Source organism: Hemitrygon akajei, chromosome 15, assembly GCF_048418815.1.
Source record: "Hemitrygon akajei chromosome 15, sHemAka1.3, whole genome shotgun sequence".
Taxonomy (NCBI): domain Eukaryota; kingdom Metazoa; phylum Chordata; class Chondrichthyes; order Myliobatiformes; family Dasyatidae; genus Hemitrygon; species Hemitrygon akajei.
This window is the reverse complement of record NC_133138.1, coordinates 15,288,008-15,315,988: the sequence shown is the minus strand read 5'-3', so window position 1 is coordinate 15,315,988 and position 27,981 is coordinate 15,288,008. Positions and strand designations below refer to the sequence as shown.

Below are 27,981 nucleotides of genomic sequence, written 5' to 3'. Positions count from 1 at the left end.
CTTTGCTGCTCTTTAGTCTCGTCTGATCACAGGATCTTCTTCTACGTCTTTACAGTATCTTTTAAGTGACACTTTGCAAGGCCTTTTCAGGCGAGGATATGCTTCTTTTCGACAGGGCTTCTTCCTTGCCACTCTTCTATAAATACCGTTTTTGTGCAAGGCCTTCGAGACTGTGGAGCCAAGAACTTCAACTCCAGTTGCAGCCACTGACTTCTGCAGCTCACTCAGAGTAAATGTTGGCTTTACAGTAGCCTCTCTTGCAGGTCCCGTTCTTCTCCAGCCGCTAAATTGAGAGGGGCAACCTGAGCAATGCAGCGTGGCTGTGGTTTTTATGTTTTTTTCCCACTTTTCCATGATGGACTGCACTGAGCTCTGTGGTATGTTTGATGTAACCTTCCCCAGATTTGTATTTCCCTATTATCCATTTTCTGACTTGTCTTGAATGTTCTTTTGTTTTCATTTTGGTTTGTTCTGTTGAAAATCTACCATATTGTTGGACCTTACAGAGACGGGGTATATTTACACCATTCTTATGAATTCATCGAAAACAGGTGATCCTCCAATTTTCTACATCAACTAATCAGGTGAGTTGGTAAGGTAATATGCAGTATTGCACCTGAGGTAAGGTAATATAGTAATTACAAAGGGGATGAATACATTTTCAGCCTCACCATTTTTTTCCCCATTTTTAGTAAATTGTTGAGAGGTTTTGGAATTTTTCTTTTTATTTGACATGACATACAATGTTTTGTAGATTTGTTCAAAAGTCCTATTTCAATATATTTTAAATTTAGAAAATAAGACAATAAATGTGAAAATAATTGTGGGGTCTGAACACCTTTTCAAGGCCCTGTAATTGTGCTGTAATAAGATCTAACTTTCACGTTTCAATGGGTTCTGTGTTCCATTGTAATAATAGTTTGAAGTAACTTCAATGTGAATGAACATGTTTTATTCTGCAGAAAACTGATCCGTGTGGTTGATTCTGTAGATCATTTTCAGAAGTCTCACAACATTTTCCCCTCACACTCACCTATAAGAGACTGTAGAGCTCTGAGGTGCTGGAGGATCAGGGTATCCTGTTGCTTCACATGCAAAAGGCTCAAGAACAGTATGCCCAAAAATGGAAAAGCTTACAAAAAGTGGGGGATACAGCCCACAAAAAAACCTTCCCCACTGTTGTGCACATCTACAAGAAAGCAGAATCTTTAATCAAGGACCTCTTCATCCAGGCCATGTTTTCTCACAGCTGCTATCAGGAAGGAGGTACAAGAGACTTAGGCCCCACACCACTAGGTTCTGGAACAGTTTTTACCCGTCAGCCATTGGGCTCCTGAACCAGAGTGGATAACTCACTCAACCCAACACTGAACTGATTTCACAACCTATGAATTCACTTTCAAATCGCGTTCTCAGTATTATTTATTAACTTATTTATTTTTCACAGTTTGTCTTTTGCACATTAGTTGTTTGTCAGTTTTTGTTTTAGTTTTTCGTTGATTCAATTGTATTTGTTTGTTCTACTGTGATTGCCTACAAAAAAATGAATCTCAGGATAGTGCACCGTATAATGATATATACATACTTTGATAATAAATCAAATTTGACCTCTGAAGTTTGAAAGGGTTGCATGCAGATACAGCAAAGTAATTAAGTAAGATAACAGTCAAGGTGGCATCTGCATACAACGCTCCTTTGCTCAACATCTTCTGGATGGATCATGAAACCATATATTTCACTTTTTTTTGTCTTTCATGTTTGCTTTCTTTTTGTTCTGAATGTGATTCTGCAACTATAGGAGCCTGTGATTTGCTGTTTGTTTGGTTGTTCAGCGCTCCTCAATCTCCGAGAGGATCCCAAGAGGCAGAGGCAGCATGTGCGAACCAAGGCTACAGGCTGCAAGCAGATGTTTGACTCCATTTCGCCGATTAAAGCTTCCATTGTTCGCTGCTTAAAGTGTCGAGAGAGATTGAAACATCAAGGTAAATGTGGAATGTGAGTTCTGGCTACCTGCCTTTTGATCACTGGTGGATCATTCTGCTATGGAGAGGGGAGACTGCCTTTTGATCATGACTGAGATCACTTTGCTATGGAGGGGGAAAGGCCTGACTCTGGGCCTAAAAAATGTTACCAGGTTTTCTGCGTTTTGGATATGGACTTGGACTATAGACTTTTTCTCAGTCTTATAGGTTTTATATTCTGTGCTTATTGCCCAGTCTTTCTTTGTGTGTGTGTGTGTGTGTGTGTGTGTACGGGAAGGGGATTTGGGGGTTGACATGCCTGTTCCATTTTTGTTCATTTTTTGTGCAGGGTGGAGGGATCTCAGGGTTGATAATCGTGCTGCCTTTCTTTTCTTTCCTGGTTTTGTGGCTATCTGGAGAAGAAGTATTTCAGAGTTGTATACTTCAATAATAAATGAACCTTTGAACCTTTTTTTTTTAACCTTTAATGCTAAGACAGCTGAGTAGGGCAATTGTGCTTCATTATATGGGTGCTGATGAGACCACATCTGGAGTTCTATGTTGGTCTGGAGTTGGTCTCCTTACTTAAGGGAAAAATATATGGCTATGGCAGCTGTTCAATGCAGTTTACTCATCCGATATGCACATTGTTTCTCACGCTATTTGCAACAACTGGTTTCCTTGGTATGGCTGAAAACATCTTTAAGGCTATTCAGTTTGAATATCCCTTGGGGGTACTTGAGTGTAATATCCATAATAAAATATGCTCTTGACAGTGATTTCTTCAGATTGTTCTTCCAACCCAGCTCTCCTTCTAGGTGACATTAGGTGCTCCCTAAATTTTAGCCCTGGCTTGAGATTGACATCAAGGTTTTACTTGGAAGTATTATAAATTTCTTATCAAATGTGCAGAAATGAAATTATTCAAATACATAAAAACAACCTTAATAATATTTCAACTTCAAAGTCAAATTTATTGACATACGCATAGGTGCAATGAAAAACTTCTCTGCAACAGCATCATCGGCATCGCGGTTAGCACAACGCTATTACAGCCTGGGGTCAGAGTTCAAGTCCAATATCTTCTGGAAGGAGTTTGTACATCCTCCCCGTTAACGCATGGGTTTCCTCCCAAAGGCGTACCGGTTAAGTAGGTCAATTGCTCATTGTAAATTGTGCTGTGATTAGTCTTGTGCTAAATAGGTGGGTTGCTAGGTGATATGGCTTGTTGGGCCAGTATCTCTAAATAAATAAAAATAAATATTGCATTCAAGCAGCATTTACAAGAAACAAACATAAATTAAACACAAAATTTACAGAAAACAACACGGATAGAACAAAAACATTCACTTCAGTGATCAAAGTCGTCATAGTGTTGCTGAACTCTAGTGATTATGGTTCAGATTCAGAATCAGGGTTAATATCTCTGGCATGTGTCATGAAATGTGATTACATTGCAATACATAATTAAAATATATAAATTACAATAAGATATATATAAAACCATAAGATAGAGGAGCAGAATTAGACTTTTTGACCCATCAATTCTGCTCCGCCATTTCATCATTGCTGATCCTTTTTCCCCCTCTCAACCACATTATCTTGCCTCCTACTTAACCTTTCATGCACTGACTAATCAAAAACCTATCAACCTCTGCCTTAAATACACCCAAAGACCTGGCTTCTCTACCCGTGTGTAGCAAGGAAGTCCACAGATTCACCACCCTCTGGCTACGCAAATTCCTCCTCATCTTCGTTCTAAATGGACGTCCCTCTTATGCTGAGACTTCACCCTCTGGTCCTAGACTCCCCCACCACAGGAAACACCCTCTTCACATCCACTCTATTGAGACCTTTCACCATTCAAAAGGTTTCAATGAGGTCACCCCTCATTCTTCTAAATTCCAGCAAGTACAGGTCCAGAGCCATCAAATACTTCTTATATGATAAACCTTTCAATCCCGGAATCATTTTGGTGCATCTCCTTAGAACCGCACACCCTTCCTTCCATGAGTGACCCAAAGCTGCTCACAGTACTCCATGTGAGGCCTCACCAGTGCTTTAAAAAGCCTGAACGTTACATCCTTGCTTTTATATTGTAATCCTCTCAAAATGAATGCTAACTGTGCATTTGCATTCCTCACCACTGACTCAGCCTGCAAATTAACCTTTAATTAATAAAAATTAACTTTTAATGTATATATATATATATGTATGTATATATATATATATATATATATATATTAGTAGTGCAAAAATACAGAAAAAGTGAGGTAGTGTATATGGGTTCACTGTTCATTCATAAATTTGATGGTGGAGGTGAAGAAGCTGGTCCTAACATGTTGAGTCTGTGTCATCAGGCTCCAGTTCTTCGTCCTTGATGGTAGCAATGAGAAGAAGGTCTGCCCTAGGTGAAGGGGTCTTTAGTAATGGACAGCATTTTTGAGGCATCGCTTGTTGAAGATGTCCTCAATGCTGTGGAGGCTAGTGCCCCTGGTGGAGCTGGCTAAGTTTGCAACTTTCTGCAGCTTTTTTACATCCTTTGCAGTGGACTCTCCATACCAGATGGTGGTGCAACCAGTTAGAATGCTTTCCATGGTACATCTGTAGAAATTTCCGTGAGTGTTTGGTGACATACCAGTCTCCTCAAAATCCTAATGAAATATAGCTGCTGTTGTGTCTTCTTTGTAATTGCATCAATTTATTGGGCACAGGATAGACCTTCAGAGATGTTGACACCCAGGAATTTAAAACCCTTTCCACTGCTGATCCCTTAATGAAGACCAGCGTGTGTTCCCTTGACCTCCCCTTCCTGAAGTCCACAATCAATTCCTTGTTCTTACAGACATTGAGTGCAAAGTTGTTGCTGTGACACCACTCAATCAGCTCATCTATCTCACTCCTGAACGCCTTCTTGTCACTGTCTGAATATTCCGCCAAAAATAGTTGTGTCTTTGGCAAATTTATAGACGGCGTTTGAGCTGTGCCTGGTAACACAGACATGGGTGGAGAGAGAGAGTAAGGTATTGCACTAAGCAAGCATCTTTGACGTGCCAGTATTGATTGTCAGCAAGGAGGAGATGTTATTTCTGATCTGCATTGACTCTGATCTTCTGAAGAGGAATTCAAGGATCCAGTTGCAGAGGAAGGTACAGAAGCCCAGTTGTCCTGGTTGGATCAAGAACAGAATGATTGAGGGGAGGTAGCTGTTCTTGAACTTAGTGACACAGGACTTTAGGTTTCCTGAAGGTGGTTGCGAGAAAATGCAGAGTACTTAGGTTTCATGCACAGATTCAAATGTGCAATCTGACTTGGATCAACAAATACACCACTATTTAATTCATTAATCAACTTTCCCATCCATCTGCAAGTGTTTCAGTCACTCGTAATGCTCTTGTTCACTATTTGGAAAATAAAATATATTTTTAATTTTAAACATTTGCATCAGGGGTAGTACTGAATTGTAGATACTGAATTTGTTGAAGTCAATGGACTATCAAAGAAATCAAAACTACAGAAATCCTTCCTTTTTCCATATTGCTAGACTTTAGTGATCTTTAGACTTCCCAAACTCAGATTAATATGTGAATTAAACATCTTGATTCATCTCATTTCCCTACTGCTTCCAGTCTTAAGTATGAACCACATTTTATTTATTATTATTTGGAGATATACCATGGTAACTGGCTCTTCCAGCCCAATGAGTCTGCACCACACAATTATACTCATTTGACTAATTAACCTATTAATCCATCTTTGGCATTGTGGGTCATATTTTGTTACTTTTGTATTCCTATTTTAAAAAAAATAAAATTTTAGTTAATGATTAAAATGACTAAACATCTATGTTTAATTAACACACCTAATAACTTTTTGATGGAATTAAGCTGATTCTTACCTTTTTAAGGGAACAAACCCATACTTAGCTTGGAAATGTTTATCGAAGAGAGCAAGTTCTGAGTTTTTACCTAATATAGAAAAGAATCCTTTACAAAATTAGAAAGCTAAGTGACGAGCATTTTGTAACCAGAAAGCCTTGAAACTTCTAAAAAGAGCAAACAGTAAGTAACATACAAAGGAATTTCACATTGTATTCTTGATTCCGAAGCATGAAAGAAAATTACTGCTGAGTAGCAGATCCCCCTTCTCATCAGGGAAGAACTAGCACAAGTTTGATTAGTTAACCTTCCTGTTGACAAAACCATTCCTGAAGTCAAATTCAAAGTTGAAGCAAATTTATTATCAAAATACATATATATCACTGTCTTGAGATTCATTTTTCTTGCAGGCACTTACAGGACAATAAAGAAATGCAATAAAATTTATGAAAAACTATTCATAAACAAAGACTAACAAACGGGCAAAATGTAAAAGAAGATAACAATATTTTCAGATAGCATTTGATGAGGTGCCACACATGAGGCTGCTTAACAAAATAAAATCCTCTGGTGTTACAGGAAAGATACTGGCATGGATAGAGGAATGGCTGACAGGCAGGAGGCAATGAGTAGGAATAAAGGAGTTTGCTGCCAGTGTCTAGTGGTCTTTTCACTTCATATGTCAATGATTTGGATAATGGAATTGATGGCTTTGTGGCAACATTGGCAGATGATACAAAGATAGGTGGAGGGGTGGGTAGTGCTGAGGAAGCAATGCGATCCCAGGTTGGGGACCGCTGATCTAGACGAAGGGAGTCTTTGATGATGAATGCTGCTTTCTTGTGGGATGCACACCTTTTAAGTGTGCTCAGTTGTGGTTTGCCTTTAATGGACTGGGCTGTATCCATTACTTTCTGTTCTTGGACATTGGTGTTTCCATAGCAAGCCATGATGCAATCAGTCAAGATACACTGAACTGTGAAGAAGTTTATTAAAGTTTCTTCTACTTAGTTAGTCCTTTGGGATCGAGGGTGACTTACTTCTGTTCCAGTCTTGTGGGTTCTGAAGTAGTTATTGAAGGGAAAAAACCACAGACTCTGCCATAGATGGGTAGAAGGTGCCTAATAGGACAGGTGAGTAGTCCGGAAATGAGTGCATTCCATCTGCCTTCAAGTGCCAGGCAAATGACTTCTTCCTCAAAGTCAACAAGACAAAGGAGATGGTTATTGACTTCAGGAGAACTCACACCAGTCACACTCCTCTATACATCAGCAGAACAGTACTGAACTGTGAGCAGTTTCAAACTCCTGGGTGCACACATTTCACACAAACTCTTATGGTCCCAGGACAATCAGGATAGCTCACCAACCCCTCTACTTTCAGAGGAGGCTGAGAGAGCTGGAGTATCCACGTCTATACTGATGACATTCTGCAGATGCTCAGTAGAGGGCATCCTATCAGGCTTCATCACTGCATGGTACGGAAGCTACATTGTGACAGACAGGAAGGCTCTACACAGTGTAGTCAAAACTGACACCAACCTATCCACCATTGGGGACATATATACAGAATAGTGCTGGAAAAGGACCAGTGACATCATGAAGGATCCCACCCCCTGCTCATGGACTGTTTGTCCCACTCCCATTGAGGAGGAGGCTAAGCAGCATCGACACCAGGACAACCAGACTGAAAAATAATTGCTTTTCCCAAGCAGTAAGGCTGTTCCTCTATCCATTAACCCACCCTCCACACCCCATCCCCCACTACTTTATCATTTCCTGACAGTCATTTTACGTACAGACTCCCCTGTGTCTCAAGTCACTTTATGGACACACAATCAAACTATGTACATAAGCTATCTTATGTATTTATGTTTTTGTGGGTTTTTTTTATATTTTATCGTGTTCTGTATTTTTTGTTGTGCTGCATCTGATCTGGGGTCGCATTTAATTTGTTCTCCTTTACACTTGTGGACTGGAAATGATGTTACACAAAGTTGAATCTGGATGTGCAGCACCTGAAGTCTCAATACCACCACAAATTCTCCACTGCCGTTCTGGCTGGTCATGGTCAAAGATGGTCAGAAGGAAGTGATACATTTCCTCAAAGGAGTGTTGGATACATTCTTGAATCTTACCTCTGTACATCTGATATCTTTTTCCCCGTGACTCAGAATATTATGTCTCCTTTGGGAGTATGGTGCGAGGGTATAAGTAAAGTCTCAGTGGCAGGGATGTTAGCCTGCATGAGGACATTGATGTAGGTTGACTTATTCTGCTAGAGAACTTGAAGGTTATTGATGCCCTGAATGTGAACACTAGGATCCTCAACCACCTCCCTCCCCCAGTGTCTGGAGAGTTGCCTCCCAAACTACAGTACAGATTCTCTTAATTCTTAATATTCTTTACTAGAACTAGGGGACATAGCCTCAAGATTTGGGGGAGTAGATTTAGGATGGAGATGAGGAGGAACTGCTTTTCCCAGAATGGTGAAGCAGTGGAATTCTCTGCCCAATTTGCTATCTCAGCAAATATATTTAAGACAAGGTTGGATAGATTTTTGCGTAGTAGGGGAATTGAGGGTTATGGGGAAAAGGCAGGTAGGTGGAGGTGAGTTCATGGCCAGATCAGCCATGATCTTATTGAAATGGCAGAACAGGCTCAATGTGCCAGATGGCCTACACCTGTTCATATATTTTATGTTCTTGAGATATCATGGAGCATGTAACAACTCCAAAGTGATATGGAGGAAACAGCACATGATCTTTCTCGACCTCACTAGAGCCTTTGACACCCTCAGTCAAGAGGTGTAGTGGAGCATCCTCCTCAAATTCAGCTGCCCAACGGAAATTCATCTCCACAGCTGAGGGCTGCCTTACACAAAATCACTGATCTTCAAACAAGACCACTGCGCACAACTTTTTTTTTGTAATTTATTTTTTTATTGAAGTTTATCATCAACCAAACATTTCCATAAGATGTATTTCAGATACTGTACAATATATCATATAATCATATTTGCACAAATCTCCACATAATAATTACCTGAGGTATACACTCATAGAAAGGAGAGGAGAGAAAGACCAATCAAAATAAGAAAACTATGTGGAAATCAAGCTTCTTGATAGTAGTTCTTTCTGATTTTTGAAAACTGGGTAGTTCAATAAGTTGCTGAATTTAATGAATGGCTTTTACCTTTCCTAAGAGAGACCAGTAGTTTCTGGCCTTTCTGGAGCGCTAAGTTGTTTAACTGTGTAAAGGATTTAAACAATTCACTTCTAATTCCGGACAGCGATGACAGTTGGTTCATTGTTTTGGTTTCTCTGCCCTGATATTCCTGTACAGCTGACAGACACCCATGATCATAGAACAGATTTTTTATTTGTCTGATATAGCTACCGTCATCGTTTACTGCTCAAACAACACGTAGGGTCAGGTTTTTTTTTTGATCAACAGAGCATTGTTCCATTTAAAGTGTCTACACGTTCAATGTTATTATTGTAGGTCTTTCAGTTTACCCCGATTTTCTGTGGAACTTCTAAATTCTCATTTCACTTACATTCTTTCCAAGTTCAATTAATTAATGCAAAATTAAAAATATTGTATGATTTGCAAAAGGACAGTAAATGTTATTTAGCGACCATAAACGTCTCAAAATTGAATGAATGGCAAATATTTTAAATATGAATCGATTACCGGAAATAACTTGATGAGGGTCAGCCGCATCTGGGGAAACAAAAACATAATTTACCGTTGCAAACCGAGTAAAGTCCCGAGAGGAAAAAAATCACTACAATGTCTATCTGTTGCATAATGTACTTATGCATAATAAGCTTTTAATTCAGATTTCCAACATCTACATTTTTGTTTTTAAAATTATCAATATTAGTTTTATCGTGATAGTGGAACAAATTCAACACTTTTCTCTCCGTTTCGGTGCATGTGCAATGCAGATTGCGAATAACAGGTTTGATCGGTTGCAATAACCGCAGGAACACTATATTTCATCTCAATGTAGGACGAAAGACCATAAGACACTAAAGGAACAGCGTCGGAGGGACAGTACAAGAGGAAACTGGGTAGGCCTGAAGCAGCCGATCCCTCTGGACTATAACTGGGTCTAGATTTCCCCACGGCTGCCTCCCCAGTTAGCAATTGGGACCCAGATTTCACTTCCTCCCCTCTCCTGTGATTGACTTCCAAGCTGTCGAATGCAAGTGAAGGAAAGGAAACGACTGGTCAGGGTCCGGGGGGCGGGACACGGAGGAAGCTTTAAAAGATCTCCCGTGGCAGTGTTGTCCCGAGCAACGCAACAAGGACAGAAAGGTAGTTAGTTATGTTGTAACTAGTTAAATAATTTAATGTAATTTCATTTTGTGCTTAAAATATTCTAGTGAGGAAAGAATATATTTGAACCGATAATGGAAGAAAGATTAGTTCAAATGCCCGTTACGTGTAGAATGTGTGTGTTGTAAGTTTATATCCAGTTATTTTCATTTTTTATGTACGTTGGAATTTTGTTTTGGCTGGAAATATCACTGTGCAGTATTTGATGTGCTGACTCTGCCCGGACTGCTCTTTCTCAGGTTGTAAGGGAAGGTAAACGTTATTGTAGGTTGAAATTAAGTGCATGTTATTGCTGAATCGCAAGGCGGCTGTTGATTCTGCCGGGCTGTCGCCTGTTTGTTGGAGATAGTTGGTATTTAATCTAGTTTACCGGGCCTTAAAATGGCAGGGGGGACAAGCCCGGGCATATCCTCCAGTGTGCGGCGGGGGTTACCCCTCAAGCGGTGACTGGTGACACTCGTACAGCGGGGAGGAGCGGAATCGCAGGCCGTCCAGTCGCCTGTTGGCTTAAAGTGAATTTCACAACAATTAAATCTAATAATCTAGTTGGAATTGTCAACCCAAATGGTTTGACTGCAGCAGACATGTAAATGCAAAACAGGTTCACATTTAGCTGCGTGTTGGGTTAATGCTTATTCTTTGTTGTAAGTGTGGTTGAATTGAATTACACTCAAAATGCAAGCCTGACCTCATCTGTTCTCGAATGTGGTTGTACTTTTCAGAAGCAAAATGGGCCAGACGTCGAGGGTGGGCGAACAAGTTGGGTACCGGGGTAATTCTTCAGGTTTTTCACCATTTCTGATGGAAAGTGTCCCTTTCTTTACTCCCTCTTTATTTACAAATGGCTTCGCCAGCGAAAGGTTTTCTGCACGTTGTTTTGCCCTAATTTCTAAATCCAATTTTGTTTATTGTAAAGGTGTTCAGATGTAATTCCTGTTGTTTTAAATACACTGAAGGGAAAGAAACACGTATCGTGAAACCTGCAGATTTTGGAAATCTAAATAAAACCAGAAAATAATTTGGAAACCCCATCAGATAGGGCAGTTGTGCAAAGGGAGGGTGTGGTGGGGAAAAGGTTAACAACGCAATTGAGAATTTAGAACAGGAGGAGAGAGAAAAGGTAATTTTAAGTTGTAGAAAGGATGGGGAGATGTACATGACAAAAGGAATATCTTTCTACCTGTCATTCAGTTGATGGATTTGAAGAGCTAAACGCCCTAATTCTGCTCCTATATCTTGTGATGCATGGGGGAGAGAGAGAGGGGGGAAATGGGGTGTGTGAATACGCCCAAAGGAATGTGGAAGTTCTGCAATGCAAGGTCGAAGACGTGCCCAGTCCAGGCTGTACTAACGGAACGAGGAAAGTCTCAGCCAAGACCACGAAAGGATGACTTGCACCGTTACTACCCATTTCTCACACAGACAGACCAAGTTAGCAATCATGGAGTTTGAAAGGCCACGATGGTGGATGTGGTGTTATCACTCAAACTTGTATCAGACCTTGTATTAACTGCAGGAGGCCTCAGGCAGGTAGAATTGGGAATGGGACAAAGTGGCAAGGCTACGCATGCTCTGGGCCGCTCCTACAGACTGAACACTAGTGCGTTGCAAAATGGACTCCCAGCTTCTACAATGTGGATGAAATTGTGAGCACCGAATGCAGGACACAAGATTAGAAGAGACAAGTAAATTGGTTTCTTTTGTTGTATCAGAGATGGCCATTTCTACGATACAATTCATCTGTAATACTGACTTGACTTTTGACACCATTGACACAACTGGACCTTCTGAGCATCTTCACTGTCTTGCAATTTGTAACTTGAATATTCCTTTAATGATATTTTCCACAACTGCTGGAAAAAATAATCTTTGTCCATTCTCTCCTGTCTCTTAACTGTCTCCACTGAATCCAGATCAAATGACAACTACAGCTGACCCCCACGGCCACACTGGGCTGGCTCTTTAACAGACGTTTCCCTCGATTCCATCTCTTCTACAACTTAAAACAACTTGTTTTCTCTCCCAGTTCTGAGCAAGAGCCTGGAGCCCAGAAATGATGACAGTTTCTCCATGTGTCCTAACTTATTCCAGTTTGTTAATTTTGTGTTTGCTGTGCAAATGAATTTTTAAAATGTAGTTTTGACTGCGATTTATCTGGGTATGTTGCTTTATTCTTGTGCCACAAATTTATGTGGGGGAACTGGTGCAAAGCCACTTCTCTAACAGGTGTCTGCACATCTTTCATTGTCACGCTGCAGCCTGCATTACCATCTGGCCTTGTGCACTGGCTGCATAATTTCTTTTTCATCTCAAATTTCTTTGTTGTTAAATGACTGCATGTTATTGCTGGCTTTTCATAGAAACAAGTATGCCATAATTTCTTCACCGCCCTTGTCATTGATGGGGCAGAAATCCATTGTGCATACTTAGAATGTGAGAAATTATTTTGCAACACGTGTTCCAGATTTTTTTGTGTGGACATAGTGAATGCCTGCTGTGCTCTCTTTGGTCACGGGAAGCGTGGCGTTTCAGTCCATGATCATGTAGCTTTAAATGTTTGAAATCATTGATGAAGTCAGAGCTTGCTATTCTGTTTTCTAATTTAATCACAAATTATATAACGGTATTAAGGACAATTTTTTTTTGAAAGGTCCACTCCCACAAAATCAGTTGGGAGAAAATAATGGAACAGTCGTAAATTTAAGACCATGGGTGGGCATCTCAAGTGTGAATGGTTGGAAGGTATTCTTGAATGTGGTGACAGTGAGCTTAAACTTTAGGTTAAGGGTGCTTCTTTGCAAGAAAATGGACTGATAATAAATTAATGTTAATTTGAAGACTCACTTGTCAGGAAGAGTAGCTGGGTACTTTTTTTAAATTGCATTTAGAATTGAATAGAGGTCGCAATGGTGCTGTAGAGTTCTCTTAGTTGTTTGAAGCTGTTAAGTGATGTCACTTTTTTTTAAACTTTGCAGTTTAAGATGATTGGAACTAAACCAGAAGAAGCAAATGAAGAAGTTGTGGCACTCGTGAACCAGCTGACTGCACAATTAGAGCAAGAACCAAAATATCAACCAAGAATCAGTGGTTTGAAGGCTATTGAATCAGCGCAAGAAAATGGAATTCGGATGACTGTACGTCTGAGAGATCTTGAAGTTAAGGATCTTCTAAGTCTGTCCCAGTTCTTTGGATTTAGCACAGACACATTCATCCTGGCTGTCTCTTTACTTGATAGATTCTTGGGGCTAATGAAGGTAAGGCTGAGCATTTTGCTAATGCGTGAGCAAAATATTACTAAGGTTACTATAATAGATGTATTAAATCCTGTGCAAATGTTTTCAAATAGTTTCTATAATTAAATTAAATCATTTGTCTTTCCTCTCACTACTTGGATTGCGACTCAGTAATATAATACAAGTACGGGGAATGAAATGGATAATGTGAGCTGGCTGGAAACTTGTTATTTTGGGATTAGGGAATGAACTTTCTTTTGATATGTATAGAATTCTCACTGCTGTGACACACCCTTCAGTTCTGCCTTTTATTTTCTGTGCAGAAGTGTACCTTACTGGAAGTGTGCCCAGCTTTTTGGTAATAGCTATGAGTATGTGACCCGTCTGGACTAGAATCTAGACCTCGTACTGCTTGAATGTGTATAAAATAGTGGGAAGCCCTTGCTGTCTGTGTTGAGCTCCTTCTGTTTGCTGTGCACCTACAAACCTATGTATTGACTTTCTTTTAAGGATCTGCTGGTGTTGACTTGCTGCCTAGAGTTGTGGTCTCAATCCAAAACGGAGAGACCACAAGCAGCAGCTGGACCTGGTCCTATATAAAGACATCGTATAGATGGAGCTGATCAAGTCCCACCTGTAAAACAGCTGGAAAAATTCTTTGCAAATCAAACTAAGTAATGCCTCAAACTTTGTCAGACCTGTTAAGGGCTTCAAATGTCAGTGAAATTTATTAATTAAGGAATATTTAAATATTATTAAAATCTATTAATTAATATTACTGCTGCAAACAATTACATTTTTGACTAATTCCAAAAACATGTAAATTAACTAATTCTTTCCATTCCTTCTCTGTCAGTACAAATGGGCTTTTTGATCCTGCAGTCATTCTAACCTGGGGAATGTTTTCCAGCATTTGCAGGTTTTCTCTTGTTTGTGATTTGTTTACTACACTACGAAGTCTCTTCCAGGACTGCGTACTCTGAAGAAGTTTAAATCTTCCCTTCGACCAGAGTTCAGTGAAACCCTCTCTCACTGCTCCCCCTCTGATCCCAGCCCTGCTGAAGGGTCTCAGCCTAACACGTCAACTGTACTTCCCCCCCCCCCATAGATGCTGCCTGGCTTGCCTTTGTTCCTCCAGCATTTTGTGTGTGTTGCTTGAATGTTTGAGTAACACGCACTTCCACTTAAAGTTACCGGTGAAAGTGTTGGGGAAGTCTTCTCTGAGGATTGTCGCCTTGTTGTAGTGGAGAAGCTTGTGAGCTCCTGATGCCCCGAGAGCAATGGCGCCTGGAATTTAGTAATGTTGAACTTAGCTCCTGGTAGGGTCACTCGTGGTGGTTGGGTCAGGGGGGAGTTCCAGACAGTGATCCAATCAAGACCTCGGCAGTGGGGCTGGTGGAAGATGATGACGCATCACAATGGCGTTGAAGGTGGAGGACAGCTGCAGCAGTGAAGGGTTCCCATTCGTCTTGCATTCCACGCCGCTGGGATCCTGACCCTGAGCTGTCAGTGACCATATGGTGGCTGTCTGTGCATCAGCCTCCTCACGCTTGTTTAAAAAAAGTGTCACACTCAAGGCGTTCTCCATTGAGGATATCCACCTGAACATCGTGGATTAAGTCGCATGGCTATCAGCAAGTGGCAAAGGGGACAGGATTGTGAGATCTGGAAGTCACTAGTCAGAATATGTGGAACCTGGACTGACCTCTACAGCCATCTGACAATCCCCTATTAGACAACTCTTTAGGAGAGTGTCATACACAATTCGAGTGATCGCATACAGGTTTCCCCCGCTATCTGAAGGTAGAGCGTTCCTATGAAACGGTTCGTAAGCCGGAATGTCGTAAAGTGAAGAAGCAATTGCCATTTATTTATATGGGAAAAATTTGTGAGTGTTCGCAGACCCAAAGAATAGCCTACTAAATCATGCCAAATAACACACAAAACCTAAAATAATACTAACATACAGTTAAAGCAGGAATGATCTGATAAATACACAGCCTGTATAATGTAGGAATACTTTTCTGCAATTATTGCAGCACTGTCCACTGCAGCAAAAATTTCACACAAGTGCTCTCAGCAGCACTCGCGGCAAAAATAGTCGGTGCAAGCGCTCCCGGCAGAAACACTCTTTCCAGTAACCTTTAAGCTATGAAGCTACCGAATAACAAATAAAAATACACAGCCTATATAAAGTGGAAATAATGTATGTAAAGTGTAGTTTCACTTAACGGAATCAGGAAGACAGCGAACACACTGATGATGGTGTGTTAGGCTGAGTCGTCGGAGGTTGGGGTGGTGGGAGGTAGAGGAGACTGGGGTGTCATCTCATCGTTGTCTGTTTCCATCAGGGCAGGCAGGTCACCTTCTATGTCTGCCTGCCTTGATGTCGAAGGTCGAGTTTCGTCGTCTGCTGTGGCTGATGTGGAAGGCTTGAAAAACGACAGTATGCTTGACTGCTTAGCCTCGTGCATTTTTCTATCACACAGTTCTTGGTAAGCACTCAAACTGTCCTGCAAACATGCCCTAAACCTACGTACCCTTTCAAAATTAAAAGTCATATTTTTCTGCAATCATTGCAGCATTGTCAATTGCTGCAATAATCTCACGCAATTGTTTCCTGTTCAGTTCCTGGATGACTTCACTTTCGGGCCGTTCGCTACTGCGTTCGGCTTCAATTGTTATCCTTTCCTCTTCATCAGCTCTTCGTCTGTCAGTTCTTGGTCATGGGATGCCAAAACCTCTTCAACATCATCTTCGTCAACTTCCACAAACCCTTAGCTAAACTCACTATGTCCTTACTTTGTTTGGATCGAAACGCTGTATTATGTCTAGTTTTGCGCTGTGTAACACCTTTACGCGCTCTTTTAGGCTTTTCCGATACCTTAGAATCATCTTGCTGACGGATGCACAAAATAAATGGACATAAAGCACAGATGCTCACAGGCACGCGTTTAAGCAACGCCGGCTAGAATGCAGTTCCGGGGAGGAGCTAGTCTGCTCGGCGTGCGCTGCCTTTTTTCGTAACAGTGAAAACACCTTTTGTTAGCAAAAACAGGTAACTAATGTAGGTCTTTCGTAACAGCGAGTTGACGTAAAGCAAACGTTTGAAAAATGGGGGACACCTGTACTACTGCTGGGAAAATGCAGCAGTTTCTCGTTCTATGATCAGACTTGATGAATTGTCCAACTTTTGAGCATAATTGGAAAACAGCAATATGGTTTCAGTCTTCTGTGTTCACGTGGCACTTGTGAGGAGAAATGCCAGCAGCATGGCACAGAAATACTGGCATTTCTCAACTTTCTTGTCACAAGCCTGTCACATTGCCTTTGGATCTTGTGGTATTTGGAATTGGACTGGGGTTAGTTGTCAACAAAAAAAGTGTGATGGAAGGTGAAACTGCTTTGTTCATTGTGATTGATTCACAGAGTGTCAGTAACCTTCCCACCCCTTTTTCCCCTCCCCCAGCACATTCTAAAATGAATAAAAACACCTGTCTGTTAATGGACAAGACTTAATAAACTTGATTTTCTGATTCTAAAATATTATCAGTCTTAACTGATTTGTTGTTTTGTGGCAGCAGTACAGTACAAAGACATAAAATTACTATAAATTACAAAACAGATTGTGAAAAAAAAAATGAGGTAGTGTTTGTGGATTATTCATAAATCTGACAGAAGGGAAGAAACTGTTGCTGAATTGTTCAGTGTGGCTCTCTGGACTCCTGTACTCTGATAGTAATAAGAACAGGTCATACAGGTTTCCCCCGCTACCTGAAGATAGAGCGTTCCTATGAAACCGTTTGTAAGCCGAAATGTCGTAAAGTGAAGAAGCAATTACTGTTAATTTATATGGGAAAAAATTTTGAGCGTTCCCAGACCCAAAAAATAACCTACCAAATCATACCAAATAACACATAACCTAAAAAAAAACGAACATATAGTAAAAGCAGGAATGATATGATAAATATACAGCTTACATAAAGTAGAAATATTATGTACAGTATAGTTTCACTTATCAAAATCGGGGAGACAGTGAGCTGAAATTGATTGCGAGAAAAAAAATTGGCACATACACACCTACTCACATACACGCATGCGCACACAACTGCCCGCACAAGGCTTCACAGTCATGGTAGTCTTTCTTGGGGTAAATGCACATATAAAGCAGGCGTCTTTTTTCGTTAAAGCGAAAATCCTCTTTGGTTAGCAAAATCAGGTACTAATGTAGGTCTTTCGTAACTGAGCTTTTGTAAAGCAAGCGTCCGAAAAATGGGGGCCACCTGTATTCCGAATGGTGAAGGGCTTTGATCATGGGCACTGCTTCTTGTAGATGTTTTATCCACACTTGATTTAAAAAAAAATTAAAACAAGGTTCTCTCATGAGCAACCTTAAATAATTTATAGTTCTATAATTCTTTTGTGTATGTTGATGTGGCCCGCAATAAGATGCCTCTAGGAACATGAAGATGCTTTCATGTGGTGAATCTAAAAGTTTAAATGAAAAGACCAGTTACTTCAAGGGAAATCTGACTTGGGAAGCCACTGTTATTTTTATCTTCTGAATTGTTTGCTCTCTGCTTGTGGAGCTTGTAGATTCTTGAATGACCATATCCTGCTGAATTTCCAATTGGATATGTAGCCGAGTCCTGACGAAGGGTCTCTTTCCGAATTTTGACTGTTTATTCCCTGCACGGCCTTCTAAGTTCCTCCAGCATTTTGTGTTACAGTTGATTAGTGAAATATTCTTTGGTTCCAGGTGCAGCCGAAACACTTGTGTTGCGTTGGCCTTTGCTGTATGTACCTTGCTGTGAAGGCAACCGAAGAGGAACGCATAATTCCACATGCCAGTGACCTGATCCGAATCAGTCAGTACAGATTCACGGTTTCAGATATGACGAGGATGGAGAATATTATCCTAGAAAAGCTGCACTGGAGGGTGAAAGGTCCAACTGCTTTGAACTTTCTGCGACTATACCACAAGTTTATTCAGAACTGTTCTGTATCTGAAAGGTATGGTTAATAATTTTTGTTTTTTTTTGGGGGCAGAATTCTCATTACAGTAGATCTAGATCTGTAAGCTTGGTGAGTGTTATTCGTCAGGGTAAGCGACTATCAATACATACTGATTGATACTGGCATTAGGGTTTCTAATTAACCTGTTCATTGAGTTTGAAAACTTTATAGGTGATTCTATGCTGGACTCTGGTCCTTGTTTTAATTATATAAAAGGGGAAGTCCAGTAGCGTAGTGATTAGCACAGCACTTCACTGTACGGGCGACCCAGGTTCAATTCCCACTGCTGCCTGTAAGGAGCTTGTACGTTCTCTCTCTGTGGGTTTCCTCCCACAGTCCAAAGACCTACTGGTTGGTAGTTTAATTGATCATTGTAAATTGTCCCGGGATTAGGCTACAATTAAATTGGGAGATTGTTGGAAGGTGTGGATTGTAGGGCCAGAAAGGCATCTTCAGTGCTCTATCTCAGTAAGTAAATAAAATGTAAGGCAATGAATGCACTTGTCAAATAATCCAGCCAAACACAAGTAGAGACAATGAAATGTAGGAGTCGTTTAGTGCTCTTATTGCTATAGCAACACAAATTACTCAAGTGCATTATTTCTCCCTGATACAGTTCCTAATCTTTCTTGTACTTCTGATGGGTGCCAATTTAGCTCTAAAATTTCCAGAGGATTAGCAGATTTCCTGCATGGTAATGTCCTCTGCCTAACCCATCACAAATTTTGCCCATGTGATGAATTGGGAGTCGAGCTTTCACTCTCAACTGCAGATGCTCTGTGGGTTACTTCCATGGTGTGGTCCAAAAGGAGAAACTCTTGCTTGTTCTCCATACTTCTGAACTTGTTTTGAGAATTTGGCTATATTTGGGGTGGCATGGTTAAGGCTCAGTTCTACCACTGTCTAAGGAGTTTGTATTCTCCCTGTGACCAGTGAATTTCATCCCAGTTCTCCAGTTCCTCCCACATTCCAAAGATTTATAGGTTGGTCACATGGGTGTAATTGGCTGGCAGGCTTGTTGGGCAGGATGGGCCTGTTACCTCATCATGTCAATGATTCTGAAAGGGCCAAGTTTCTTGTATGTAGCAATAAAGGATGCAGTGTACTGTTAATATGTTGAGGCCCTGGATAACTTGGTATTACTGGATTACCTGACAAATCTTCTTCTCATTTAGAAAGGAGATGCTGAACCTTGATCGACTTGAATCCCAACTCAAAGCTTGCAGTTGTCGCTTTATCTTCTGCAAGACAAAAGTAAGTTTTGAAGCCAGTGAAAGAAAATTAAAGGAAAATTAATTATTCCATTTTCCAAATAATCTGCTTTATATTTTAGGGGTCGATCTTGGCACTGTCAGTCCTTGCTTTGGAGGTCCAAACTCAAAAATTGCTTGATGTATTGGAGACTATCGAGAGCTTACAGTTGCATTCCAAAGTAAGTGGCATAGTGCACGTGCTGAGACCAGGTTTTTACCTTGTGATTTACAACTAAAATAGCTCTTGTACATCTTTGAAAGTAATGACTATAAAATGAGAAGGTGTGTGTAAATGCTAATGTGTATGTGGATTTAAAGGCATTTTAGATGTCTGGTGGGCAGGGAAGATGGAGGAAGAATTTGTTGTTCCCTCCCCAAGTATTTTGTTTTCTTGCAGAGTGGATCAGATGATTATTTTACGTGGGTTTATAAAGCCAGCTTATTTTAAAGTAATTTCCCAACAAAGTTTTAAAAGTAAATTTATTATCAATGTATATCTCAGATGTATACCTTGATTTGTTTTCTTGCAGGCATTCACAGGAAAATAAAGAAATGCAATAGAATTTATAAAAAAAAACTATAAACAACAAAAATGGATAAAAACCAATGTGAAAAAGGAGACAAATTGTGCTAATATTTAGAAAAATAAATAATACTGATGAATAAACAGGGATTGAGACAGTGTGAAATTCATTTTGAGCAACAGGGCAAAACGAGCATTGGCAATCAGATGGTAGCAGCATTTACTGTGGCTACTTGGAGTAGAGAGAATTTGTAGGAAAGGAAGGTGGTTGGATGTTCACTCAAAGGGACGTGGAAGTTATTATCAGAAGAGTGCATGGTAAATGGAATCTCCTATTCACGAAGGAGCCCACGTGACTAGTGTGGGTCACCAGAGAAAGCGCCTGGCAGGACATGGCTGCAGCTATCTCCTACTCAACCGAGCTGTGCAGAAGTGGGCTTCATGCCCTCAAGAATTTAGGGTGAATTGTGCTTCACCGGAAGTACTTTTAGAATGCTAATTCATTAATGAATAAGGGAATCATTCATCGACACATTTAAAATCAATGTCATTGAACATCCTTCCGACAGCTCCTGCAGCTAAACTGGTGCAAAACGTATTACTTCATAAGCTTTCCTTAAGACTACACTGAGTCTGAGAGGCGGGGATCTTGATGACTGGGCATCTCAGGATCTTCATATTTTCCACCCAGGCTTGTGATGATGATCACCACCCCCCATTGACCTTCCAGACAGACAGGTGCCAACCACCACCACCAATCAGTGTTGGTTGTATTGTAATTGTGGTGTGAAGGCTCGTTTCATCTGGGCTTTCTCTGCTCATTACTGGTATTAAAAGATTAGATTGTAGAGAGGATTGCTTTACCTTGATTGTGACAATGATTTACCAGTTCTTGTTGCATCCCAATCACCCTTTTTACTTGGGCAATTAATGCCAGTCCCACTCATTGCTGCTCTGTTGGGAGATGAGGATGGGGACTGTCTACTGGTATTCCCTTAGCAGTTGTCGTTTTGCACCCCTTGCAGTTTCCATACTTGCTGGACATATTCTGATGTATTCCCCAGACTGAGCAAGCATTGGAGGTGCTCTGTCAGAAAATCAATGGCATCTGGCACAATAATTCTGGCACCTGTATGCCTCTCATTGAAGCAGCATTCACTTAGCAGAGTAGAATTGGTTTTTATTTTAAAGGTGCCAGTGAAATAGAAGTTGATGTCAGATTCTGATGTTTTTGATCCAAAGTTTTTTCGGAATTCATTAAAGAGACACAAAACTTGTTACTTCGTGATCATTTTATTTGGTCTAATAGAACCAAGAGAATTGGAAATGGAGTAGCAAGAGGGGAGTAGGGGAAGGAAAAGAGGCAAAGATGGCAGGCTAACATGCTCGGTCATAGACAAGACAATCAATTCAAATTAGTAGATAAGAGTTAACCAATCAGATAGATCCTTTTCAAATAATGTGTTACCGAAGAACCTTCCTGAAAGAGAGAACTGGAACCATTAGGGTACACAAGGAACAATTGCATATACACACTGTGACCACTAGGAGTCATACTGAACAGTCAATGTTCGGAAAATACAAGCAAGCATAAATTGTTCAACTGCAAAGAAAATAATAAGAGTCTAATCCAGCAATGTTGGATTTTTATGTGGAAAAGATCATTAAGCACTTTTGATTCGGGGCCCTTTTTATTTTCCTACATCATGCTTGTACTTTGGTTCGTCGTTGTTCCAGACTATATCATTGATATTTTGCACTGAATTTGTGGTGTGCTATGCTTGAAAATAAACATCTTGGCACATTGATACTTTTCACCATTATACAAGAAAAATTGAAGTTTAGCAATTTCTTTTCACAACAGATAAGTGATCTTGATTTATTCTACTGGAGGGAACTTGTTGCAAAATGTTTAGCAGAATATTCATCATCCACTTGCTCAAGACCAAATAACAAAAAACTCATGTGGATTGTTTCAAGGCGCACGTCTCGGCAGCTTCAAAGTTACCATCGTGTAACTCCTCTTCCGACAATTCCTGAAGTTACCACTAGCACTGAATAAGGTACGGCTTGGCGTAACTTATTCTTGTTCTGCATTTATAAAGTGTTGTTTTCTCCTTTTTCCCCATCATTCATTTGAATTTATTTGTCCCTTCATGAATTCTGTTGCACCATATATTAATAATGGTGTACAAAAATGACCAAACTGAAATTACAGTAGATAGTCACAAGATGGTTTTAACACAGCACTCCAGAAGCCCACATAGCCCATTCTGACAGCATTAGATCGTGACACGAACAAGCTGCACATATTCCTCTGTAATACTTTGTTAATAGCAGAATGGTGCTTCTGAACTTCAGGAGGGTAAGATTAAAATACTTGTTTTGGGGTTTTTCTTAAATAAGAATTTTCAGTGAAGGATGGGTATTGGTCTGGATGCAGATGAACACCCATGCCTTTTTCCCAATGCGTGAGATTTTATATCACCAAGTAAGTAGAAAGGGGCTAATTTTAAAAGTTCAGCCCAATAAGGCATGACTTGTAATGTAGCATTCCCTCATTATTCCATAGCACTGCCTGGCTGAACTTGTCCTTCATAAATTATTGCATCTGAGGCAGGAAAGCTACGTGTGACACATTAACCAAGGGCTCTAAACTTTGATCTTGAAGTTTAAGCTGTTAAATTTTAAGTGCTATACCATGAATCAGCAAAATACGACAGGAGATGCTCAGTGTTATCCACTTGAGTCATTGTATTAATTCAATTGCATTTGGAGAATTTTTTTGTGCTTAATCTGCAATATGTTTGAATTTTTTGGTCAGCTGATAATATGAAATGTTAGACACACTGTCTGGATATGGAGATATTCAATGTACAATTAATTTTAAGCAAAAGTTCAACATGGATTTGTTTTTTTTTCTTCTACAGAACCCTAACATATCACTCAGCAAAAAGGATTGACCATTGTCACATTAAGTGCCACAACAGTGAACTGATTTTTTCATCTTCAGAAGAAGTGACCTTTCGATTTCTGCAGCTTACTGTGAAGCATCGTGTGGGATGTGCTCCTGAAAAATAACACTGGTTACTTTTTTCACTATTATTTTTTTTCCCCAATAGGATGCCTAACTATTTTCGCTTGGTGATAATCGTGTTTTGAAAGCTCATTCAGATCTTGACTTTGTATCCCATCATCCTTTATCCAATCTCATTAATTTAATCTGAACACATAAGTGAACCTTTAACTTTTGCTCTTTTGGGGATCCAAGTGGAAATGTTGAATTCATGTGTGTGGAAGTGTATTGATTTTTCCCTTGAAGGAATCTCCATTAGTTTGAAAATCGTAGTAATGTGATGACTTCCTTTATTTCATTCTATCCTTTACTGAAAGTTTGAATTGCAATAAGTTGCAGATGTATCTGTAAATTGACTGGGAATAGATTTATTTGCAGTTAATCTATTAAGGCTACTTTTTAGATTTAAAAATGTATGATAAGTCTTGATTTGAAAAATTTGCGGATACAGATTTTGCTGGTTTTGCAAAGACTTTAGATGAGGAAAATCATATTTGCTCTTTATTTCCAGTTGCACATCTCTATCTAATCATTGTTAGTAAGCAGTTGAGTTGAAAGGTGTGTTCTATAAATTCAGGTGTTATGCCTGGAGGTTCGTGATTTATTATCCACACCTTAAGTTATTTAGTAATTTACTTGCACTTGAAACGGGTTACCTTGCGCATATTTCTAACTGAAAAAGAAGAGTATAATTAGCTAATGATCTCATTCATCTGGATGACTTAACTTGTAATTTAGGGGATTTAAAAATTGTTTTTTCTCAGCCGAGCTCACAATGAGCATTAATTCTCCATTTAGTGACTTTATAGAAGGTCTTTATTCAAGAAGAGTATTAGTAGCCGTCAATATTCTCTGTGCGTAAAACTGGTATATTAGCCATGCCTCACCAGTATTCTACACTTTACCCAGTCGTTGATTGGCCTACATTAAGGAATTAGAACACGGCAACACCAATGTTCATTTCAGCCACTTCAAAACATTTCTCAAAAGTTTCAGAATTCTCTTGTAGAGAAAAGTAGGGGAAATGGAAGTTTCTTGATGTAACATTCTCAATGTGTTGAGATAAAAAGAACATTTTGAATATTGCCTGAGCACTTATGAATTTGGGAGATTTTCTGACTACCTCTAGAGTTTAGTACTGTTTTTCATAGGAATTTTGTATTGTTATGGGCAGCTATTCACTTGATTGTTGTGTAGTAGACAGTCGATGTGCTTTGCTTTACTTAAAATTTAAACATTGTTTAGGGTTTATTTAAACTTACGAAACAATCCAGAGAAAAGACATAGTTTTAACAAGTGTGAGCTCTTGCACTGTAAGATTGTTACCTGGCAAAGATATTGGACTGGGGCTTTGTCACTCATTAATACTATATTTGTAATTCCTGATAACATGTATACTTGGAGTAGAAATTCCCTTGGTCACAAATGTTAGTAAACTTTGGATTTTCAGTATGTTGGCTGTTGTATCAAAACCATAAAGAAGTTATTCTATAAAATCAACCTTGATGTTCTTTGTTAAAGTGAAAGATAGGATTTCTGATCAACGAGATCGAAAATACTGAAGTAGAAGGATGCTATATCTATTGTACGTGCTGAGGGCTCCCAACTTGGGAATGGGAATTGATGCCAAAGGGCTGCATATTATAACCTTATAAATAATGCTTATATACTTCATATCTGAAGGGTTCTCAGCATGCCTTTTGTATTCAATACTTGATGTCACTGTGTTGACTTTGCTGGATAATGTTTGCCTTTGACCATGTTGCCAATTAATTTTGGCTCTGGTAGTTTAAGTTAGTAGGTAATCAGCAGCAACATTTTATTTACTGTAATCTGAAAAGCGTGCAACAGTCTTAAACACAGTTGAACCACAAGATTAGATATTCCCAAATTGTGAAATTATGCCAGTGAGTGTACGTGTCTAGGAACTGCTAGAAACAAAGTAGTTTAGAATCAGATTTAGCTGCCCTTTAAACCTTAATGTGTGCAGAGTTGACTGAGATCAGGGAGTAGAGTCTCGGAATAAAAGAATATCCCTTTCTTTTAGATGAGGGGGAATTTCTTTAGTCAGAAGGGGATGACCTGTGGTATTCCTTGCCACAGATAGCCCTGGAGACAAAGTCCTTGGGTATATTTAAAGCAAAAGTTGATGGGTTTAGTAAGGGTGTCAAAGGTTATGGGGGAAATGCAGGACAATGAGGATGAGGGATAGTAAATCAGCCCCGATTGGAGTAGATTTGATGGGCCAAATGGCCTAATTCTGCTTTTTTGTGGGGGGGGGGGGGGAGAAATAGAAAGAAAGACTATATCTGCCCAAAATGACAGGTCAAAGCTGTCTGGATGGAGAACTGGCCTGATCAAAAATGTCTTCCTTTCAGCCCAGTAGCAACTTGGAGAGCTTCTGTAAGTGAATTGTATCCACACTGCTGGGTGTGTTGCTGAACCTTTTGTGGCTTCAGTTTCTGCAGACTGATTACCTTGTCCCAGTTACTGCTTCTGATTAAGGCCAGTGAGTCTGGAATTTAGTTGTTGTCACAGCTGCCCATTCTTGCAATTAGTACATTCTGATATAGCTACACAATCAGTTGATAAATTTAGAAAGTGTTATGCAGGAAGAAAAACTGGAAACCTTTATACTGGGTACGTGATTAGAATGTAAATTATTCCACTGTCTTATTTTGTTTCAAAGTCTTTAAACAAGTGTATGAGGAAAACTATGTTTGATGTCAAACTGGTGAAAATGTTAATATATTTAAACTTTTATAGAACATCGTTAAGACCCTGCTGGGGAGGTGTCTTTTGACCCTTTTTAGTGCTATTCATTTAACTAACTTGTTAATGATAGCTTGCAGCTCTGTTTTAACTTATTTAAACTGAACATGTGTTTTAACGAATGAATTGATCAGTGCAATATAAACTAGTTTACAACCTACAAGGGGAAACAAAAGTTACAAACAACTGAATTTTTTTCTGTCATTGTATTTAAGCTTGAACAATTTATATTCTAAAGAAGTCTTTTCAATAATAGTTTACATTGTGCATTGTGGTGATTACCTAACCTTTAGGAGAAGAGAATAATACTTTAAACCTATTGATGCAGTAGTAATCTAAATACTATTGCTGGTAAGTATCTCAGTGCAGTGTATTTGTCTTTGTATTAATTCTTAGTTTGTCCACAAACTTCAATATAAATTCTGAAGTATGACCATTTTATTCAATAAACACTTGCATTTCCATAATATTGCTGTTCAGTTATTCTAACTTAATGGCTGAATAATTGTGTTTGGAAAAACTTTTTTGACTTTGTTTCCTGTACCTCAAACACACTATTTGAATAAAGTGTGACATTTAAGCTGTGCAAGTAGCAGAAAATGCTAGAGCAGCTCAGCAGGCTAGGAAGCATCTCTGGAGGAAAGTGAATAGTTGGGATTTCAGGCCAAGATCCTTCATCAGGATGATCCCTACCACATCTGCTCTTTGACTTCCAGCAGCTGATGGTCTTAGTGCATGCCATTGCTTAAGCAGGCATGGAACAATACAACCCATGTCATAATCACAGAACACAACAGCATAGAAACAGGTCCTTCAGCCCATCTAGTCCATGCTGAGCTGCTGTTAGATCTAGTCCCACTGACCCACATCTAGACCAGAGCCCTCCATACCTCTCCCATTCATGCACCTTTCCAAACTTTGCTTGGATGTTGCAGTCAAACCTGTGTCCACCACCTGCTGGCAGCTCGTTCCACACCCTCACCAGCACCTCATATTTCACTTAACCTATGACCTTTAACTCTGGTCTCACGCAACCTCCAGTGGAAAAAGCCATGTTTGCACCCCTCAATTTCTTGTCCATCTATCAAAACTTCCCTCATTCTCTTGCACTTAGGGGAATAAGGTCCTAACCTAGTCAACCTTTCCCTGTAACTCAGGTGCTTAAGTCCTGGCAACATCTTTATTTTTTCCACTATTTTAATCTTATTAATACCTTTCCTGTTGGTAGGTGACCAGAACTGCACGCAGTACTCCCAAATTTGGTCTCAGTCTTGTATAACATGCCAACCCTTGTATTCAATACTCTCAATGGATATGATTAAATATTCCCATTCCAGCCTGATACAGTTCCAAGGTCAGTACAGTCAACAACAATGTCTTAATGCATTTAAACAAACTATCACTGCTTAAAACCGACGGAAACAACACCGATTGTGGTCGAAAGTGCCCACCGAGGACACCTCGGAAAATGCTCAGGTGTAGATCAAGATTACAAGTGTGTTTAAGGAAATGGGATTTTTGAACTCCCTATACCGACTATCTTGCTGGTGAATGTGCAGTCTCTGGTGAATTAAGTGAATGATCTCAGAGCCAGGGTGCTGAATCAGAGGGACATTAGGACCACATGTGTCCTTTGTTTCATGGAACCTTGGTTAACCCCTTTCATACCAGATGCAGCGATCCAGATTGGGTTTATTACACACAGTCAAGATATAGAGTCTCTCAAAAGCAGAGGTGGAGGAATATGCCTCACGATCAACTCTTGGCGCACAAATATATCAGTGCTGTCCCAATTCTGCTCACCAGACCTGGAATATCGAACAGTAAAGTGTCGTCCTTTTTACCTATCACAGGAATTCTCTGGGGTCATTTTGGTAGCAGTTTACATTCCACCTCAGGCCAATGTCAAGCAGGCTTTAGATG

General features: G+C 39.8%; 1 protein-coding gene across 7 annotated transcripts; it reads left to right on the top strand.

Annotated features, from left to right (window-relative positions):
• The first annotated feature begins 1,963 nt into the window (after window positions 1-1,963).
• On the top strand, window positions 1,964-26,525 carry ccng1 (cyclin G1). Of its 7 annotated transcripts, none has more exons than XM_073067223.1 (7): window positions 1,964-1,982; window positions 13,161-13,439; window positions 18,178-18,431; window positions 19,610-19,688; window positions 19,768-19,866; window positions 22,075-22,273; window positions 23,141-26,525. In XM_073067223.1, exons 2-6 carry the CDS (start codon window positions 13,167-13,169, stop codon window positions 22,270-22,272), a joined length of 903 nt encoding a protein of 300 aa, XP_072923324.1. In that variant the 5' UTR covers window positions 1,964-1,982; window positions 13,161-13,166; the 3' UTR covers window position 22,273; window positions 23,141-26,525. The 7 variants fall into 7 exon arrangements, with proteins under 7 accessions (XP_072923324.1, XP_072923322.1, XP_072923321.1 ...); XM_073067221.1 differs by lacking the exon at window positions 1,964-1,982 and adding an exon at window positions 10,093-10,164 and having other exon boundaries at window positions 13,167-13,439; XM_073067220.1 differs by lacking the exon at window positions 1,964-1,982 and adding an exon at window positions 10,115-10,164.
• Window positions 26,526-27,981: the final 1,456 nt, after the last annotated feature.